The sequence below is a fragment of the Oryx dammah genome, unplaced genomic scaffold, assembly GCF_014754425.2.
Source record: "Oryx dammah isolate SB20612 unplaced genomic scaffold, SCBI_Odam_1.1 HiC_scaffold_26, whole genome shotgun sequence".
NCBI lineage: Eukaryota > Metazoa > Chordata > Mammalia > Artiodactyla > Bovidae > Oryx > Oryx dammah.
The window spans coordinates 43,681,225-43,703,504 of record NW_024070210.1 but is presented as its reverse complement, the minus strand read 5'-3'; the positions used below and the strand labels follow the sequence as shown (position 1 = coordinate 43,703,504).

Genomic DNA, 22,280 nt, shown 5'->3' with positions numbered 1-22,280 from the left:
AAAGAAACAATCCCCATACTATATACAGGAAAAAATGTGATAAACTTGACTGTCTAATAATTAAACATTTCTATAAGACATAAAGTACTATAAGCAATAACAAAGGAGAAACGCAAACTTAGAAGAATAATTATGCAAAGAGCTTGTATACAAAGAGTTGCTACAAAGCCTTAAGTAAAGGAACAAAAGAAAAAACAAAGGAAAATGGGCAATGGATCCATGCAGAAAGCTCAAAGAAGAAAAATAAAAGAGTGTCTTATCTTCACTTATATTTGAAGAAACACATCAAATTATGAAATACTATTTTTACCTTTCAGTTTGTAAATAAAAAGAATAACAGAGTACTTCTCACAAGGGTATCAGGAAAGGAGCACTCTCATACTGTGTTGATGGAAACGCAAAGGGACACTGCCTCTATGGAGGGCATTTTGACAATATCTACTAAAATTTAAATGGATCTGTCTTTTGACCCATTATATTTTATGATTTATCCTACAGATACACTCACGTATGCATGAGAAGATATATGTACAAACATGGTTATTTTAGAAATGTGGGCAAGAGCAAAAGTTAGAAACAACCTCAATATTTATCAGTGAAGTCTGGTTAGAGAAATTGTAGCATATTCATACAATGAAATACTGTGGAAAAGACTAAATTTAAATCCATAAAGCCAATACTGAAAGATCTCTAAGATAAATGGAAAAAAAAGCACACAAAACATAGAGCAGCATGTATAACACGCTTTCGTTTAAGTAAAAAAGTAGTACATATGAAAATGCTTCTATGCACTTTCTCTCTTGCTGCTTTCCAGATTCTCTGTCTATGACTTTCTAGACTATTTCTGGAGAGAACCCTAAAAAGAGGAACTAAAACCTAAAAACTCCTCCTCAAGTAAGGAGGAGTAGAGAGCCAGGGTGAGAGGGAGCTATACCAATGCCCACACTTCATAAAACAAAATGCACTTTTGTTTTATTCCAAAAATTTTGCTGATTTCTCTCTCAAACTCTTCTTAAAGAAAACTTGTTTTGATTTGAAGGGAAAATCTGTTTTGTCTTCTACCTAGGTTTCTTTTGTCTGCTAGGAGACCTGGAGGAAAAGACTTGTACTGTATTCACTGTTTGTGAAGTGTGCCACAGGTGCTTACTGACTGCTTTAGAAATTTATTGTGAAATATATCATATATACCACAAAAATATAAAATGTGTGCCAATAGTATAAGATGAATAATAAAACAAACATCCATATACCACCTCCAGCCAAGCAATGCATTAGGACATCCCAGGTGTCCTTCCCAACACAGACCGTTCCCTCCTAGCCCCCAAAACTCTCTGAGCTGAAGTATGTTGGGCAGTGGGACTCTCCCTTTTGTATAGATAAGAACAGAGAGGCTTAGCGAGGTGATGTCATTTACTCAAGGTCATACAGCTTGCTCGTGGAAAAGCTGGGCTCAACTCCAGGTTCCCTGATTCTAGGTCTACTGTATTCTCTGCTGTGGCTTGGATGAGTATTATAACACAGGCAGAAGAAATTTCGATTCACTGCTTTGAGTCATTTTCACAAATTAATGCAATCAGCTGCACTACAAAATTTATCATCTTAAAATATGCGTAATTGTTCATTGAGAGAACCATTAGAGACTTCATAAATGCCTCATTTGTTGCCTGGGGGATCACGGCAGGAGAAGTAGTTGGAAACAACAGAAGCATCAATAGGGAAAATTAACCTTTCTCTCTTTTATGTTCATCACTGGTCTGGAGTTAGCATAGCTTCTATAAAAGTGATAAATAAGGAGTTCGCATTTCCTGACCTTTTGGCTTCATTTATATGCTAAAAGTTAATTACATATTTACCAGTAAATTGTGTCAGTCTTCACTTGGGAATATTCTTTAACAAACATGGTTTATATAAGATTGTATCAAAGTAAAACATGGTGGGAAAAGGTATGACCATAAGAAAAAAAGAAACATTTTTTTTCCTAATAATAATGCTTAAGAGTTTGGATGAAAATCAGAAAATTCAAAATTGAAAGCCATAAAAACCTAGCTTGTCAAGTTAAGGAGTCATATTTGGTAGACCAGGCTTTCTAGATCTTCATTTAGGATTTGAGAATGGTGAATTGAAAACAGCCTTAAAACTCATAGCCCTGGGGGTTATGAGGATCCATGCAGGACATGGCCCTGCCCTCTCTCAAGACCATCTACCCCCACTCCACCACTGTTGGACTCCAATCATACTGACCATCACCACTGGTCTTTGCCAAGCCTTATAAACTGCGCTCACATCTTCACAGAGGCCTCAGCTCAAATGTCACCTAGTTAAGGCTTTCCCTGACTCCCCACCTGAGAGTAACCCTAGCAGCCAGTCCCCATCACCTCAAGGCTTTTAGCCTTTGTAGCACTCACCGTTATCCAATATTATCTTGGCTTCTGTATGCATTTGTTTATTACCTGTGCCTTTTCTCCAAAGAATGAAGGCATTTTGACAGCAGGAGAATTTGCTATTTTGTCTGTATCCCCATGCACAGAACAGTACCTGTTTCCAGACCTAGAACTTTTCCACTGGTGAGATGGGGTTCAAGTAGGAAAGCACGTCAATGGTCTCCAAAAGACAGCTTGTCTTGAGAGCAGGTGACAACGGCTGTCAACCTGGGTGCAACATAAAGAATGGTACCCCCGGGTAGCTTAGGTCAGGATTTTTGCTGAGGAGGTGGGGCCATCCTCCCAGAAGAAATGCTGTAGCATCTCAGGGTCACCTTGAGGTCATGCTGCAGTGGACGAAGACATATCACAATACATGGGGACTTGCTTTCAACTTTTGTAACATACGGCAGCAATGGAGGAAAAGACAGCCCAAAGAGGTCCCATCTGTGGCCTGACCAGATCTCCCAGTTTTCTCTCTGGATACAGAACTGGTCTCACTGGATTGGTAGAACCCATGGAATCTTGGGCAATTCAGGGGCAAGGAAAAAGCCTCTGAAGAAAAGTAATGGGCTTCGTGCTAATTTGGCACCAGTTGGCTTGAGTTGTGTTTAATTCAAACTAAAAATAGATGGGACTAATTTGGCAGCCTCTATGAGAAAGACCCTGCTTATTTAACTTATATGCAGAGTACATCATGAGAAACGCTGGACTGGAAGAAACACAAGCTGGAATCAATAATCAAACACAAGCCGGGAGAAATATCAATAACCTCAGATATGCAGATGACACCACCCTTATGGCAGAAAGTGAAGAGGAACTAAAAAGCCTCTTAATGAAAGTGAAAGAGGAGAGTAAAAAAGTTGGCTTAAAGCTCAACATTCAGAAAACGAAGATCATGGCATCTGGTCCCATCACTTTATAGGAAATAGATGGGGAAACAGTAGAAACAGTGTCAGACTTTATTTTTCAGGGCTCCAAAATCATGAAAGATGGTGACTGCGCCAAAATTAAAATACGCTTACTCCTTGGAAGAAAAGTTATGACCAACGTAGATAGTATATTCAAGAGCAGAGACATTACTTTGCCGACTAAGGTCTGTCTAGTCAAGGCTATGGTTTTTCCTGTGGTCATGTATGGATGTGAGAGTTGGACTGTGAAGAAAGCTGAGTGCCGAAGAATTGATGCTTTTGAACTGTGGTGTTGGAGAAGACTCTTGAGAGTCCCTTGGATTGCAAGGAGATCCAACCAGTCCATTCTGAAAGAGATCAGCCCTGGGATTTCTTTGGAAGGAATGATGCTAAAGCTGAAGCTCCAGTACTTTGGCCACCTCATGAGAAGAGTTGACTCATTGGAAAAAACTCTGAAGCTGGGAGGGATTGGGGGCAGGAGGAGAAGGGGACGACAGAGGATAGGATGGCTGGATGGCATCACTGACTCGGTGGCCATGAGTCTGAGTGAACTCTGGGAGTTGGTGATGGACAGGGAGGCCTGGCGTGCTGTGATTCATGGGGTCGCAAAGAGTCGGACACGACTGAGCGACTGAACTGAACTGAACTGAACTGAACTGATGAGAAAGAAAATGCTATGAACTGGGAATCTCACTTGTAAGACTATACAAGGATATCTGATGAGAATGTTCATCTCCACACTGTGATGGCAAAAGCATGCAAACGATCTAAATGTTTATCAGTGAGGCACTTATTGGGCTTCCCTGGTGGCTCAGATGGTAAAGAATCTGCCTGGAATGTAGGAGACCTGGATTCAATCCCTGGGTCCGGAAGATCTCCTGGAGAAGGGAATGGCAACCCACTCCAGTGTTCTTGCCTGGAAAATTCCATGGACTGAGGAGCCTGGTGGGCTACACAGTCCAGGGAGTCACAAAGGGTTGGACATGACTGCGTGACTAACACACACATACACACACACACACACAACAAGGCACTTATTCAGTTCAGTTCAGTTCAGTCGCTCAGTTGTGTCCGACTCTGCGACCCCATGAATTGCAGCATGCCAGGCCTCCCTGTTCATCACCAACTCCCGGAGTTCACTCAAACTCTTGTCCATCGAGTCAGTGATGCCATCCAGCCATCTCATCCTCTGTCATCCCCTTCTCCTCCTGCCCCCAATCCCTCCCAGCATCAGAGTCTTTTCCAATGAGTCAACTCTTCGCATGAGGTGGCCAAAGTACTGGAGTTTCAGCTTTAGCATCAGTCCTTCCAAAGAACACCCAGGACCAATCTCCTTTAGAATAAGGCACTTATTAAGCAGATACAAAAGAATGAAGTAGATCTATGTGACTAATCTTGAAAGCATACTGCTGAGTGATTAAAAACAACACAAGCCACATAACAGGAGAACTTTTTGGTTGAAAAAAGAACATTTAGATATGTTTGGATAAGCACAGAGAAAACTTTGAAGGTTCATGAACCAAATCATTGAGGTCTTGTTTCCTCTTGAGGACTGAGACTAGGAGATAAAAGGGTAATTTTTACTTCTTAGTTTATATCATTTGAAAAGATATATTGGATTATGGGTGGTTTTTACTTGCTGTGTTTTTAATAATTCAGAGTGAGAAAAGCAAGCATGCAAACATTATATGAGTCCAAAGGATGGTTTTAATTACAGAGCTTTCCCTAGGAATCTCAATGTCATGTATTCCTCATTACGCCCATCACTTGCAATAACTTGGACAGATCTCTGTTTCTTCTAGACAAGTGAACGTAGAATGAACTAGAATAGCTGTCTAGTGATTTTGAAGTTGTTCATTAATCTTAAGATTTTTCTTTTTCCCACATAAATTGCCAAACCCCTCAATAGAAAACAAATAGAATGGAGCTACTTTGGGTTGATTTATCCATAAAATGAGAGAGTTGGATGATTTCAAATTCTACTCCCAGGAGGAGTTGGGGAGGAAGTAGGGGGAGACAACCAGAGACCTAGAGTCAAGCGGAGGAGGGATGATAAAGCTGAGGTCCAAAGAAATCAAGTGAAGTAGCTGGCCCAGGCTCCCAGAGCTGGCTTCCAGGGCAGAAGTCCTATTTCCTACCATATCTATATTTTTTGCGGCTTCCCAGGTGAAGCTAGTGGTAAAGAACCCGCCTGTCAATGTAGGAAACCTAAGAGAAGAGGGTTTGATCCCTGGGTCAGGAAGATCTCTTGGCAACCCACTCCAGTCTTCTTGCCTGGAGAATCCCATGGACAGCCTGGTAGGGGTTGCACAGTGTTGGACACAACTGAAGTGACTTAGCATGCACTACTGGTTTTATACCATTTAGATTTTGCAAAAGGAATTGTGTGAAATTCAACAGGAAATGCAAATCTCTGCTTTAGTTTACTTTGAATGTGAACAAGACACTAGATTTTTACTAGTTGATTATGCATCAACTTCAAGCAGTCTCCTCTGTTCAAAAATGAAAGGCTTAATCAAAAGTGTTTCTTTCTCATCAGGATAAATAGAGCGAAATTCCGTGTGCTGCCACTACTCATCTGCACACAAAGCCTCAGGTGGTTGGCTGGCTACCCTCTTGAACTCCTTTCCTCTCACATTTTACTCTCAGGACTGATCATAAAAAAAAGTAAAAGAGCGAACCTGTCCATCACCACCAGTTTGCATGCTGCTGAAATAATATGTCCTGTCACGGCTTCTCTGCTGTTCCCCAAGTACTGGCTCTGGTTTGCTGTGGAGAATGCTGTTTAATTCCAAGTCACCTTTCAGATGTGACCTATTTTGTAACTTAAATTCCATTTTTCTTAGACAACTGAATACCCTTTATGGTTCTCCTTAATTGTGCAAATTGCTGCTATTATGTGCATGCAAATGGTCCTTTAGAAACAGCTTCCTGGGAGTGGATGATCAGCCTGGGATTAAGCTAGGAAAGCCTTGGCCCAGCTGCTGAAGGATTCGACCACAGGTGTTGGAAGAATCCCCCATGGAGTCTGAAGCTGGGGTCAGCTACTCCGGACTCATCCCTCTGAAAGGCAGGAATTCACACTGGGACCAAGATGTGGTGATGACAATCTACAGACCCCAACAGGAAGGCAGGCTTTGCCATGTCTGTGGATGAAATACTGAGGCATGACCTTCTTCTTGCAGCCCCACAGGAAGATCAGCCAAAGGTCCAGGCATTTGTTGATGCAAGGGAAAAAATGTTGGCCATCCCATGCTGATGGCTTGGGGCTGAGTGCTCTTGGTTCAAATGGGTATCTTCAGAGACCAGCTAAATCCTGCCCAACCTTCCTCAAAGACCTCCATCCCCACTGACTGATCCCTTTACAGCCCAGCAGCATCACCGGGCTCCTTCATGTTGCTCTGGCTCCCCAACCAAATAGGCACCTCTTGGTAAGAACTATTTCATCTTCTTCCTGTGTGCCCCATTCTCTCATCTGGTCCCTTTGCCAGCATTAGAATGACATTCAGCATATAGTAGACATTTCATAAGTATTAATACCTCCATCTAGTCAAGGCTATGGTTTTTCCAGTGGTCATGTATGGATGTGAAAGTTGGACTGTGAAGAAAGCTGAGCACTGAAGAATTGATGCTTTTGAACTGTAGTGTTGGAGAAGACTCTTGAGAGTCCCTTGGACTGCAAGGAGATCCAACCAATCCCTTCTAAAGGAGATCAGTCCTGGGTGTTCTTTGGAAGGACTGATGCTAAAGCTGAAACTCCAATACTTTGGCCACCTCATGTGAAGAGTTAACTCATTGGAAAAGACTCTGAAGCTGGGAGGGATTGGGGGCAGGAGGAGAAGGGGATGACAGAGGATGAGATGGCTGGATGGCATCACCAACTCGATGGCCGTGAGTCTGAGTGAACTCTGGGAGTTGGTGATGGACAGGGAGGCCTGACGTGCTGCAGTTCATGAAGTCACAGAGAGTCGGACACGACTGAGCAACTGAACTAAACTGACTGATTACTCAGTCAACTGGGAACAGAATGTGCTCTTCAGCCAAAGATATTATTCATTTTTGACCAGTAGATTATGGGAACCAAATGTCTAGCATGTGGTTACTGTTTCTCTTTGTGTCTATTTGCTTAAGATAACTTTATTTTGGCAAATACTCCATTAATCCCTAGAAAATGGGAGCCCAGAGATTTGAGGCTTATCCTATTAGGGTCCCTGAGACATGGCCATCTCTCTCCTGCCCATAGCAACATCACTGCAAAACCAGGAGCTATTGATGTGCCCCTGGTTTGGATGGAAATAACACATACCTTTCATGCTCTCTTGAGTAGAGACATCTGGTTAGGGCTGGGTCAGCCAGACAGACACTGGGGTGCTGAATGAAAAGTGGTCTCAAACATCTATGAAAATGCAGTGTAAAATTAAAAGACTTGCTCCTTGGAAGAAAAGCTATGACTAACCTGCTGGTGCTAAGCTGCTAAGTCACTTCAGTCGTGTCCAACTCTGTGTGACCCCATAGACGGCAGCCCATCAGGCTCCCCGTCCCTGGGATTCTCCAGGCAAGAACACTGGAGTGGGCTGCCATTTCCTTCTCCAATGCATGAAAGTGAAAAGTGAAAGTGAAGTTGCTCAGTTGTGTCCGACTCTTAGTGACCCCATGAACTGCAGCCTATCAGGCTCCTCCGTCCATGGGTTTTCCAGGCAGGAGTACTGGAGTGAGGTGCCATTGCCTTCTCCCTAGATAGCGTATTAAAAAGGAAAAGCATCACTTTGCCAACAAAAGTCTGTATAGTCAAAGCTATGGCTTTCCAGTAGTCATGTACAGATGTGGGAGCTAAACCATAAAGAAGGCTAGTCTCCATTGAATTGATGTTTTTGAACGGTGGTGTTGGAGAAGACTCTTGAGAGTCCCTTGGACAGCAAGGAGATCAAACCAATCAATCCTAAAGGAAATCAACCCTGAATATTCACTGGAAGGACTGATGTTGAAGCTCCAATACTTTAGCCACCTGATGCAAGAATCAACTCCCTGGAAAAGAACCTGAGGCTGGGAAAGACTGAGGCAGGGAGAGAAGGAGGTGACAGAGGATGAGATGGTTGGATGGCATTATCCACTCAATGGAAATGAGTTTGAGAAATTCTGGGAGATAGTGAAGGACAGGGAAGCCTGGCATGCTGCAGTCCATAGCGCTGCAAAGAGTTGGGCACAACTTAAGAGACTGAACAACAAAATTAGCGCCCCCCCGGCCCCCCCCCCCCCCGTAAAAAAGAAAACCCTGTAGAAGAATTAAAAGATAACACCCAGGGCTGAAAGGTGTGGTATAAAGTACATGTGTTTTGGGAGTCAGACACAGTTAAGTCTGCTGTGAGTGCCAGTTCCTTCACTCACTGGCTCTGTCACGTTGAACAGGATGTTTTATCTCTCTAAGCCTCAGTAACCTCAGGAGTAGATGGACTGTTGGTTAGAGTCTCCCTGTGTCCAGGTAGTGAATATTATCATGCTCGGCCTCCCCACTGTTTCTTAGGTACACTGCCAGCAGGGATTCCCTCCCTCACAGACTCAGGTATTCAGCTGCCTCTTCAATATCTTCACTTAAACATCTAAAAGAAACCTTGGTGTTAACATACCCCAAGCTGAACTCTTGAAATTCCCCTCAAAATTGTTCCATCTGCAGTTCTTCTATCTCGTTAATGACAATTCTGTCTTTCCACTACTTGGGCCACTAACTTTGAAGTCATTGAACTCCTTCCCCCCGCCCCCCACCTCACATCGCAGGTTCAAGCTGTCTGCAAATTCTAGCAGCTTGACATCAGACATATCTAGGCAGATCCACTTAGCATTCCACCCCTCAGCCACTACCTTTTTTCACTGCAATAGCCAAGTAAATAGCTTCCCTGCTACCACTGCCCATGCTTCCCCTCCAAAGAATCTAGTCCACTGTAGTGATCCTTTGGAAAGGCAAGTCAGATCATATTACTCTGCCTAAAATCCTTCAAAGACCGCCCCCCGCCCCAACTCCTGCATAAAGGCCAGTGTCTTTACAACATCCTGCAAGGCTCTACATGAACTGGTCCTCTGGTCCTTTCTCTGCCCAGTTATCCTCTGACCCCATTTCCTACTACTCCCTCCCACTCCCTCTTCTTACTGTTCCTTGTGCTCTCTGTACACTCCCCCATCTCAGAGCTTTTGCTCTAGCTCTTCCTTCTGCCTGAACAGCCCTTCCGTAGATTTCCACATGGCTCACTCCCTCACCTCCTTCAAGTTTTCTGTTCAAATGTCACCTTCTTAGTGAGGCCTTTCCCACCCAGAAGACTTCTAACTGCATCTCCCCCTTCCTGCTCCCTAATCCTCATGCTGCTTTATTGTTCTTCATAGCACTTTCACTTTCTAATACTGCAGGTAATTTACTTATTTACCTTGGCTCTTGTCTGTTGCTACCCTCCCAGAATGTAAACCCCAACAGGACAGGGATTTGCATGGTTCGCTTATACTGTTTCTTGTGCACCCACGATAGTGCCTGTGATATAGTAGGTAACTACATGGCAAATGAATGAAGGAATCTCCAACAGGTAGAGCAGGGCTGCTAAATCAGTCTTACCAATACCTGACACAAACTCCTATTTGATGGATAGCAAGAATTCTTAGAAAAGATTTTAAAAAATACTCCAGGACTCATCTCCAAAACTCCTCATGTGTAAAGAAACTAGATTCAGAAACTGGCAGATATCTTAGTCTATAGTTGCCCTTGCTGAGTTGTAGATGCATGTGTCAGTGAAGAGATATTCATCAAATACCTTGCTAACAGTGTAGCAGAGTGGTGAGATATATTTAAAGAGACAAAGGTGACTAGGGATGACAAATTAGAGACCAAAACTGTACACAAACAAAGTTTTAGTTGTGTGATACAGACGATAAGTGCATAAGAGGTTATGGGTGGAAGAGATGAGTGTTTTGAAGTGAGCTAAGAATCACTTGTCTCCCCTAGGCCTCTAATGGATTTTTCTGAAGCAGGAGTGCTGCTGGAATAATCTTTCACTAACTGTTAATAATAATATTCTGTGTTCTCATTATTCCTTTCAACAAGCATCTTCAGATAATTTTGATTCTTATCTAAGTATGCTTAGCTTCACCTTATAGTCAGAAAAGTATACATAAATGGTAGTTAAGTAACTTGTCCAGTGTTGGTGGGAAGGACAAAGAATTAATCCATTATCCCAAATCTGCCCTTTGGCATCCTTTGTACATAGCAAAACCATTTGTGAAGATGTTTTGTCAAGCTACTCCCTGCTCAGCCCCCTCCTCCCTCTGCACAAGGAACAGCTATAAGAGATTAGTCCAGAAAATATTTAAAGGAGGTCCCTGGGTTGAGAGGAGAAGGAAATGGCAACCCGCTCCAGGATTCTTGCCTAGAGAATCCTGTGGACAGAGGAGCCTGGTGGGCTGCTGTCTATGGGGTCGCAAAGGGTCAGATATGACTGAAAGGACTTAGGCAGCAGCAGCAGCTAGGTTGAGATGCTCATCCACAACAGTTGAGGATGTTGTTAGCATTGAAACATTGGCTGGATGAAACTGTTGGTTTGACAAACATGCTGTTTCTGTGGCGTTCAAAAAGTTTTGATCAACAGAAGAATGAATGCATGAGTCCACCTTGCACATGAATATTTACAAATTATGCTTAGTGTAATTAACTTCCCTAAATTCAATACCCAGCATATATGTATGGTTTGAACCCATGAACCATAAAAACGACTATCTGGGAAATAACATTCTTTCTAGAGGTCATTATTTAGGCTTTGGGAACTGACTTATACTTTTTAGACTTGTGAAGACTTCTCTGATGGAGAACACATAGTTCTTGGAAGAAGGGTATTCTCTTTTCCTTGAATATTCTTTCATTCTTCACTTTTCCTTCCCCTTTTCCTCTATTTTCATCTCATGTTCAAACTCAACACAAATGTAGCATTCTCACATCTAAACTAACCCACTTCAGTTTCCTCAATTCTGATCACTCCACCGTCTTTGGATGGATGTGGACCAGGTGGCTCCTTTCTCTTTTCTTACATCCAATTATTTCCCAAGTTCAATTCATCCTTATTTCATGGTATTTCTAGGATATAGATCTTCTCCATTTCTGATACCATCACCTCAGCTAGACAAAATCATTTCCTGCCTGGACTAAGGCAATAACTTCCTAACTTTCTTCCTGCCTCTCATCTCTCCCCAGTACAATCTTTCCTGTATTGTACAGCCAGATCAGTCCTATAAAATCGCTTCCTTCATGAGTGCCCCATGGAAAATTCTCCCAATTGCTCATCAGATTCATTCTCAGCTTTTCAAAAGTAGAAATTCAAGGCTCTCCTGTGGCCCCCTTAATTCCTCTCCCACAGCCCAAACTCCTCAGTGTAGCAAAGCTTCTTACTCTCTCAGCCTTGCAACCATGTTCGTTCCTGTCCCTAGACCTTGGCTCAAGTTATTAACTGTACTTGCACTGATTTTCCCTCCTTGCCTGCTCAAATATCATCCACTCTTCATTACCCATTTCCAGTTCTGCCTACTCCACAAAACCTTCCTTCGTCACTTGAGTGAGGACTGGTTTTCTCTGTCACTGCCCTGATGCTCACTGTTAAAGAATTTTCTCTAAAGGCCTGAATATTCAGAGGGATGGATTCCAAAGACCTCAAGTGTTGCCTATAGGAAGAAAGCATTTTCCACTTTTGAGTGAAGATTCCAGACCCCAAAAGCACTGAGTCACTGAAAAACTGGGGAATTATTTTGCAGTTGCTAGCTCATCATTTTAGCGTGGGTACAGTTACCCACAATGCATTTCCAAGTCCTTCACAGTTTTTACATATAGCTTATGCAGCATCTCCAACAGAGAAGGCGATGGCACCCCACTCCAGTCCTGGAAAATCCCATGGACAGAGGAGCCTGGTGGGCTGAGTCCATGGGGTCACTGAGAGTCGGACACGACTGAGCGACTTCACTTTCACTTTTCACTTTCATGCATTGGAGAAGGAAATGGCAACCCACTCCAGTGTCCTCGTCTGGAGAATCCCAGGGACGGGGGAGCCTGGTGGGCTGCCGTCTCTGGGGTCACACAGAGTCAGACACGACTGAAGCGACTTAGCAGCAGCAGCAACAGCATCTCCAAAATTTCCAGCACTTTGACTGAGGAACACAAGAAACTTTCCGAGTGGCTGGAAGATGGGGTTACTCTACTTATAGCATTCTGAACAACTCCACGAATTGCATTTTAAGTGATCTTTAGTTGGCCTTGTTCTTTTAACTCCACCTTTCAGTAAAGAAAATTGTGTCTGAACTTCAGTTAAACCAGAAGTAAATTATATCTACTTAAAATATAGAGCTGTTACAACTCAAAGAGCTACATAAAAAAAGCAAGTGACAGGCTGAAAAATGCTCCCTTTGTAGCAGAATTACAACCTAAAAGCTTCAGCTTGTTTTACACAACATGACCTTTAGTCTGTAGATAAAATGCATGTAAATTAAGCTTGAATGTCAACTAGATTTGGCCAAGGATATTTTTCTGAGGCAGGGAGGGAAGAAGAGTTTGAAGAATGTAGATTTTAAAAAAGTCTTTTTTTCCCCAGATAAGTTATGTCTTATAAGATCTAGGACTATTTTGATAGTTCCCACATAGGTACCCATATCCTGGAGAACATGAGACACCCCACCCCAAGAAGGAAATTGTTCCCCTTTCTTAGAAGCTTTTTGCTCTACCTTCCACTCACATTTTGTCAATCTTTCAAATGAAAGCATCCAGAACTTTTTTCCAGAACTGCCATCAACAGAAATCAACAGGAGTACACAAGAACTATGCCAGTAGTTCAGAATGGGGGTGAAGATGACTCTCCTCATGGGTGTCAAACCTCGTCATCAGTGGCCATGAAGCAGGGGTGAGGCCCTGGGAAAGCCTGAACTGTTGAAGAAGCCACATCAAGGCTAATTCTGTTTTGTTTTCAATGACGAGATGATTTAGGTTGGTGTGATGCCACCCTAGGCGTCAAAAGGCAAAATAGGATCCCAAAGCAGCAGCTGATAACAGCACATATGATCAGAAAACTCGGCATTCTGCAGAGACTGAAGATAAAGAGTAAAGCCAGAAAAAAGATACTGAGGTCATGGGGCAAGGAGGGCTACATGATAAACTCACAGCAATTAATCTCAGAACAGCTACAGTGAACAGTTACTGGAAGTCTGGCTATACCAGGCACTGTCCTTTACCTACTTCCAAACAACCGTATGAGGTGCATATTCAATATTATTATCTCAGTCTTACGGAGGAGAAAACAGGCTGGGGGAAGTTAACAGACTTGCTCAAAGGTGCCCAGCTACCAAGCTGTGGGCCCAGGATGAATCTGTCTGATTCCCAGGTCCACACGACTTACTGCCATAACATACTTCTGGGAGGCAATGGGGAGCGAGAATTTGCCTGGGAACCTGCCCATGAAGAAGAAGGAACTCCAGGTCTCCCGAGTTAAGGATAGCCACAGAATGGCAGCAGCATCACGTGAAGGCAAGCCTGGACCAGCCAAAGAGAGATCCTGAGATAAGGGCTTTGTGGAGGGTGAACAGCATCTCGGCTTTGGAAGATTCATGGTCTGAGAAGTTCTGCAACGCACCCAGAAAGAGCCTTCTACCCAGAGATCTCTCAGCCTGTCATCTAGTGGACAGTGGTGCGAAATGACAGGCAGGTCTGAGGGATTCAGCCATCTCCCCGGAGTGGAGTGGTGCTTTTCCAGAGGGTAGAACATGACCTTGAGTTCATTTTATCCTTGGCTCAGAAGGTTGAAGGAAAGGCAGGGAAATAGCAGAAAAAGATGGAAGTGGACAATTCACCAGGCCCTGGGAGGTTCATCCTGCTCAGGTTGTATGGGCTCAGGGGGCTTATTCCTGCTGCCCTCATCTCTGCTGCTATGGCTAGAAAGAAACTAGGAGCTTTCGCATAACCACAGGACCCGAGAGTAGGTCCAGACAGTTCAATGCCTTTCATGTGGCCAACCCAACTTCCCTGTCCCCCAGGTCCAGATGCTCAGTCTTGACCCACTTGTTTCTTCCATGAGTCCTTAGAGAAGCATGACAACTGTACATCTTCACTGAAGGTTTTATCTGCATGTGTGCAGAATATGTATCAAGGAAGAAAGTGTCTGAACGATGTAGCTAAGGGGCCAGCCCTCTCCTGTCTTCCTCACATACCATCACGACCTGATACATGAACAAAATTTATGAGTGTATTCATAGTACCAACACCAGACACAGTCTTAGCTGAGATGTAGCTTCATGTTCTCTCTTACCCTTAACTGATACTTGGACATGGCTTCTGACACGCAAATTAACATGTGACATCCCAAGTGCCCATTAGCACATGCTGCCCTGAGAAAGGCTGCAGAACCTGCCCTCCTCTCCCGCCACAATCAGGCTCTGCATGTGGGTTACTGCTCTGGCCACCCTGTCTTATATTGTTCTGCTCTGTCAGGCCTCTGAGCTCTCATCAAGGCCCAGTCTATACAACAGGACCTAATGGGGTATAAGGGTCTCCCCTGCAACTGAACAGAATAGATGTGGTTTGAAACAAGGCCTTGATATGCGGCTAAAGGGGTGGCTATTCTAACATTATCCATTCCAGACTTGGGAAGTCAGCTTAGAAGGAACCAGGCTTGAGGGCTGGCTCAGTCCCACTGCCTCTCTCTAGAGTGAAGCCACTCTCAGTGCAGCTCTGTCCTGGACTCTGTCTCCTGCGGGACGGCTTACAAGGTTAACACTCTGCTTAAACAACCCCGATTTAGTAGCTTAGCTCTCCAGAGGTACAATGACTAGGGCCCTCCAATCCCATGGGCCACTGTCTAAATGAGAGGTCGGTAAACTTTTCTGTAAAGAACAAGATAGGAAATACCTTAGGCTTTGTGGGTCATATGGTCTCTGGTGTGACTACTCAATCCTGTGGTTGTCATGTGACAGTAATCACAGACAATACATAAACAAGTGGGCATGGATGAATTCCAATAAAACTTTATTTATAGTTACTGAAACTTGAATTTCATACAATGTTCATGTGTCACAAAATACTGTTCCTTTTATTTTTTTCCTATGCACGTGTAAATGTAAAAATCATTAAGTCACAAACTGCACAAAAACAAATAGCAGGCTTGATTTGACCTTAGGCCATGGTTTGTTGACTCCTGATCTAAATCCTCAGCTTTTACACCATGGAAATGACCCAGTTCAAGGGGTGGGAAAGGCAAGTAACCCCTGCCATGATCAAGCTAAGGCCTTCAAGGAGATACAGCATGCATGCAAGCAGAAGCTGTGACTACGGTCATGTGACTTTTGTTCCCTGTAAACAAGATAATGTATAGATCCATGTACCTCAGAGTGGTCATCATGAAAAGCTGTTTGCTACAATGCATTACTAGTTAACATAGCTGGAATCTCCTCCATGAGAACTGCCCACAGTAAATGCTTTTGAAAAGCCATGTGACAGGAAATCTCCATCCACTGAAGGTAGAATTTATGTTTTGTGCTCGCATTTAGTCGTTAAGCTGTGTCCAACTCTTTGCGACCCTATGGACTGCAGCCCACCAGGCTCCTCTGTCCATGGATTTCCCAGGCAAGAATACTGGACTGGATTGCCATTTCCTTCTCCAGGGAATCTTCCCAAACCAGGGATCAAGCCCTCGTCTCCTGCATTGGCAGGCAGATTCTTTACCACTGAGACACCAGAGAAGGCCCTATGGTTGATGTTTGATCCAAAACCAAAACAAAATGAATGCAACAACCAAACCAAATGAAATGCAAAAAACGAACTCCACTTAATCACCAATAATGGTAACAATGGCACAGATTCCACTATCCTTTCAAAATTAGGCTGGGAAATCAGTGGTGGGGGTGGGGGTTGTGGTGGAACTAAATAAAGCCATTTTGTTCAAAACCAAGTCTTAACTCAGCCCCTAACAATGTGAGTGTTGTTTGGCCAATACACTGTCAGTCAAATAAAAAACATGTTGAGAAAATTTTTGTCAATACTTAAAAGCCAAGAGATTTCACATAAAAGGACAGATTTTTTTTACTTTTCTTGACAAAAATCAAAAGATCAGGCACACGAGGCTCTCGTTCATGTACAGCAACCATCAGCAAAAGCCTCCCCTGTAGACAGAGCATGTGAACCTTGGGTGGGCACAGTCCCTGCTGTGCCCTACGGCCCCCAGCCCAGTGGCAGCTGCCATGTAACCTTGGGCTTACAGCCTTTTCACTCACAATAAGAGTAACACAGTCACATGGCTCAAAAGTCAAAATAATGCACAGAGCTATGCACTGAAAGGCTCATGCCCACCTTATCCCTAAGTAAGTAATTTTGTTCATTTCATTTATTTCCCCCCTTCTTCCTTACACTTTTGTCATTTAAAAATATATCTTGGGGGTTGTTCCAATAGCAGAAGAGAGAATTTACTCATTCTTGCTTTATAGCTACCTAGTATCCCAGGGGATATATACGTCAGTTTATTTAATTAGTCCTGTAGTGGACACAGGATGTTAGTCTTTTGTTTTTACCAATATTCTGCAGTGAATAACTATGTGCATATGTCATTTCATAGGTGACAAAGTCTTGTGCAAGATACATTCCCACAAGTAAGATTGCTGGGTGAGAGAGTAAATGTATTTGTTATCCAAAGGTATTGCCAAATTGCCTTACTTATGGGCTGTAGCATTTTGCATTCCAAACAGCAGTATAAGAGCAAGTCTGTTTCCCTTCAGTTTCTCCAACAGAATATGTTGTCGAATTTTTGCAGTTGCCATTCTGAAAGGTAAGAATTATATTTTGGAGCAGTTATTGCATTTTTAAATTAAGAGTTCTTTTCCTGTGTTTTTAAGAGAAATTTGCATTTCTTTTTCCTGAGACCTATGCGTTCCATATTCCTACTGGATTCCTATTTCTGTTGCGAATTTCCCTATTAAATTCTTACCTTGTTAAATCAGCTTCTAGAACTGCTAGATATATATATATCTTCTGCATATATATAATCTGCATATATAATATATGCAGAAGATTAGCCCTGTACCTATGATATGAGCTGCAAATATTTCTTTCCAGCATATCATTTATCATTTGCCTTTGATAATGGTGTATGTGTTTGTTTTTATAATTGTTTGTCATGCAGTTTTTGTTGTTGTGTGTGTGCTTTTTAAATGTGGTTAAATTTATTCATTTATTGTTTGCTTTTGGCTTTTGAGTTATAGTTCTCATTTCCCTTTCCAAGATTAAAAATGAACTTACTCATATTTTATTCTAACAGTTTTAGAACTTCATTTTTTAAATGTAAACGTTTGACCCATTTAGAACTTTTTAAGGCACACATTATAAGTAGTAAAACTTTCTTCCTACTGGGTGCTCAACCCAAGATTCTAGGGAGGATGATAAAGCTACCAGCACATCAATAAGGGTGAGATTTGAAGAATGGGATGAAAAAGAGAAACTGATGGGGGGAGGAGTGAGAAGAGCAGTGGGAGGGAGTGGAGACTACACAGCACCAACATCTCTTGCTGGAGTCCTGGCAGATGGGTTCCCATTACTGGTCTAGCTCAGTGGTACCCAGGACCCTTTTTATTACTTTTCTCCAAAATACTCACTTCCTTTTAAAGATTTAATGGCTGTACCAAACTAATGGGCTTCCCAGGTGGCTTCAGTTCAGTTCAGTTCAGTCGCTCAGTTGTGTCCGACTCTCTGCGACCCCATGAATCGCAGCACGCCAGGCCTCCCTGTCCATCACCATCTCCCGGAGTTCACTCAGACTCACGTCCATCGAGTCCGTGATGCCATTACCTGACAAGCAGGAGACGTGGGTTCGATCCCTGGGTTGGGAAGATCCCCTGGAGGAGGAAATGGCAACTCACTCCAGTGTTCTTGCCTAGAGAATCTCATGGACAGAGGAACCCGGTGGGTTACAGCCCACCCATGGGGTCACAAAAGAGTCAGACACGACTTAGCGACTAAACAATAACAACCAAACTGATTGTACTTAAGTAATAATTAGTTATTCTGTCCTTTTAATAAAATCATTTACAGCTGCCAATCAGTTTCTGGTCAGACTGTGCTAACTAGAACTAACATGCTGAGTTGAAGTGCTTTCAGCCAAAAGCATAGAACTTAGAAGCACTGGTTGGCTTGAGAAGGCTCATCTTGGATAAATGAGCCATTTTTGGAAGACTTTTTGCAATGCTGAAATTAGTGTGCATACAGTTTCTTTGTTCCGAGATTTCTCAGGACATGGGACTTCAGTAGTGAGGGGACCTCTGATCTCACCCTCACTGAAGACCTACTGGCGCTCTAGAAAAAGGTGAGGTAAAGTGTAGACTTCAACCCTAAGAGTTGGCACACTCACCTCCATGCTGTATACTACATCTCTAATAGTTATCTTAGCAATTTTTCTACTTAGGTGCCCTGTTGCTGTTCAGTCACTAAGTCATGTCCAACGCTACATGCCCTGAGAAAGTTCTTTTTAAAAATTGTTTCCTCATGTGAATAATTCTCTGTTCTGAGAAACACAGAGAGTAAAGATGGGGAAAATCTACAGAGGTGGATGGTGAGAATGTTGTCACAATAAAGTATGTAAAAAGCTTTTCACCTTAAGTTTGTTCCTTTGCCTAAAGCAGAGGCCTCAAGGGAGACTTGGTGAGAATGAGGTGCTTAATACAACTGACCATCATCAGGAAGGCATGCCAAGGCCCTTTTTGTTGGTGAGTGGGCACCTGCCCTCGAGCTGCACTCCTAACAATTAATTAAGAATCTCTGGGAGATGGGTCCTAGGCATCAGTCAAGTTTAAACTACCTATATGGTTTCACTGTGCAACCGCTGCTCTAGAATGGAGTTATTCAAAGCGTGGTTCTCAGACCAGCAGCCCCAATGTAAGGGGGAGCCTGCTATAAATACAGAGCCTCAGCCCCCAATTTAGAGCTTCTGAATCAGAATCTGTATTTTTTAGAAGATCTCTAAGATCTTCATATGCACATTAAAGAAGTGGTGGTCTAGAGGAGCGTTTCTCAGTGTTGGCACCTGGACCACCTGTATCAAACTCACCAAGGCGTTGGGAGGGTGGGAGATGGGTAGGTTGGGGGACTTAAGGAAGCTGGTTTTGGAGATTATACTTCTACAGGTCTGAGTGGGACCCTGAAATCTGCATTTTTAATGTGTTCCCAGGTGAACCCTAAGTCTACTGTTTGGGAACTACTTCCAAGAGGACTGTGATGGTGACTTTCTCCTGGCTTGCAGGGAAAATCCCTCAGTGACTCCTAAAGGTCAAAGCGTATCCATTGCAAGTGGGGGATGAGTTGGGGATAATCTTCAAGTGCTTCTCATCCAGATAAATGTAATGTAATGTCTATTCTCTGACTTGCTACAGAGCAGGTAGTGGTAGTTAAATCAGCTTTCATACTGACACAGATATGAGTGTCTGCATTCTCTTGGATTAATGATGAATAGAATGCAATCTGGATACATAAGCCTCTACCTTAAAAGCAGGATTTAAAATATAAAAGGTTGATGCTCAGGTGCAACCTTCTTGGATGGTTTAACAAACCCCTAAAAATGCACAGTGGAGAGCCAAGAGAAAGAGTGAATTTCCCTAAAGAGATTTCTTTACTTTACAGAGGTCCTTTTCTGAAACTTTTGCTTGGGTCCATATTTTTAAATGATAATGTGGGTTAAAAAAAAAAAATGAACTCGGGAATGGAAAAATGTGATCTTTCCCAAAAGATGTGTTTGAAGTGCGTAGTACTTTCATGTAGTTATGAAAGCACTTCAGCTCATGTAAGATATTTAAAAGCTTCTATGATAATAGGATTAAGTGAATTTATCTTCAAACACCTAGGATTCTGAAATATGGCTCACACTTGAGATGACAACTGAAATCTTTGTAAATTTAAAGTAAAATATCCATCACAGCTGTAATAGATAATGAAATAGAATGGGAACTGCAATGTGATCCAAGTGTAATGGTTAGATAATTACTGAGCTAATATCAGCAAAAACAAATGAAGTTAAAACTGGAAGAAAGATTTCTGAGGCTTTGCTTTAAAGACTTTTTAAAGTTCAGTGTTTCTGAAATCATTTTTGAGGAGCACAGTGGCCTTTGAAAATCTAATGAAAAGCTCTGGACTCCCCTAGATGCATGAGCCTGTGAAGAGCTCACTCTGACATTTCCTGAGGTTCCATAGACTTCTTGGGGGCTTCCCAGGTGGTGCTAGTGGTAAAGAACCCTCCTCCCAATGCAGGAGGCGTAAGAGAGGTGGGTTCGATCCCTGGGTCGGGAAAAACCCCTGGAGAAGGAAATGGCAACACACTCCTGTATTTTTGCCTGGAAAATCCCATGGACAGAGGAATCTGGTTGGCTATAGTCGATAGGGTCTCAAAGAGTCAGACACGGCTGAGCGACTGAACTGATAGACTTCTTGGAGCCCACATGATAAACCCCAACCTTCACATTGCGTTTTGACAAAGTGGCTCTATGTTGATTTCCATTATTTGTAACCACTTGGTACCCAAGAGTAAGTTTCCCCTCAAAAAGGTCCCAGGGGTTGGTAAAATTAGGGCTGTTTTCACATAAACCGAAACTATTAGGTTGTCAGTCTTGGGTGGGATGAGCTGAGGCCAGGTGAAAAGCCAGACCAATAGATGATGTCAGAGAAAGAATCGCTTTACAGAAGTGTGTGCTCTTCCAGAAATGTTACGTCTGTGCTCTCAGAGGCCCCCTACGAATTTCACAGGCAGAGCTTAGGCCGCTGTGGCTCCTGTCACACCAGAAGGCGAAACCCTGTGTTCAAAGTTACGAAGTAGGCTCTTAAGAACATTGCCTGTCCCCTGATTTATCTGCAGTCTGAACGACGTCAGAGCTGGAAGACTTACCCCCCTCCCCCCTCCCCCATTTAACAGATGAGGAAACTGACCACAGATGGGATAAGGCGCTCGCCAAGGTGATTTTCCCCAGCGGGTTCACACCCAGGACTTCTCCCCAAGGAACCCTGCCATCTGGCCAGGGGAGGAGAGGATGTCCGAGGCTCTCCACCCCGGCGGGGGCGTCAAAGGGAGCTGAGACCCCGCCTACCGGCACCATCGAGTAGGTCATCATCATCAGCATGTCGTGGCTCTCGGCACGGATGTGCTGCGCAGGCTCCCCGCCGTGACTGCGCTTGTTGCGCGCGGCGCTCGCAGGGTCTGGGGGTGGCGCGGGCGCCCGGCGAGGCGCGCGACTCAGCTCCGCCAGGAAGGCGCGCAGGGCGCTGTCCTCGCGCTGCTCCCGGCCCCGCTGCGCCTCCAGCGCCCGGAGCGCAGCGCTCAGCCCGCGCCACTGGCACAGCGCGAACACAGTGCCTGCAGCATTGAGCGCCGAGAGCAGCGCCACCGCGGCCAGGGCGCCGCGCAGCCCCCAGCCCGCGCCCCCGCGGCCTCGCTCCGCGCTTCCAGCCATGCTCTGCGCGCCTCGGACCGGGTCCGGCAAGGCTCTGCCGCCTCTCACCCCGGCAGCCTTTATACGCCTCGGGCAAGCCGTGGGCTGGTGGCAGCGCCGTGAGTCACGCCGCCCTTTGGCCCTGCTGGCGGGGCGGGTTGGGGACAGTAGTAGTGGGGCTCGAGCAGCCCGGAGGGACAGGCCGGCGGAGTGGGGGACAGGAGCGAGACAGTCTGCGGAGGCGGGCAGGCTCACACTCCTGGTGCCTGGCCAAGCAAACTAGCAAACCCGCCTCTCCTTCCTTCCCCCGCCACTGCCCTGACCGTGGCCATTGCCATGGCGCAGACGGGCAAAACGAGGGTCAGACTGAGGGGGAGAGCAGGAATTCTTATGGCCTGAGATGTCGCCGGATTCCACCCCCTCCTCCCCCCACACTGCCCTCTCTGGAGAAAAAGATCAGCATGCCCAGATGCCAAGGCATGTGCCCACTGCCCCT

General features: G+C 44.2%; 1 protein-coding gene across 1 annotated transcript in view; it reads right to left on the bottom strand.

The window, feature by feature from the left end:
• Positions 1-21,815, bottom strand: part of GLDN (gliomedin) — a 56,544-nt gene extending 34,729 nt beyond the window's left edge. The window contains exon 1 of the mRNA XM_040226514.1: positions 21,443-21,815. Coding sequence (XP_040082448.1) covers positions 21,443-21,805 — 363 coding nt within the window. The 5' untranslated portion in view covers positions 21,806-21,815. The remainder of the gene's footprint in view (positions 1-21,442) is intronic.
• Positions 21,816-22,280: the final 465 nt, after the last annotated feature.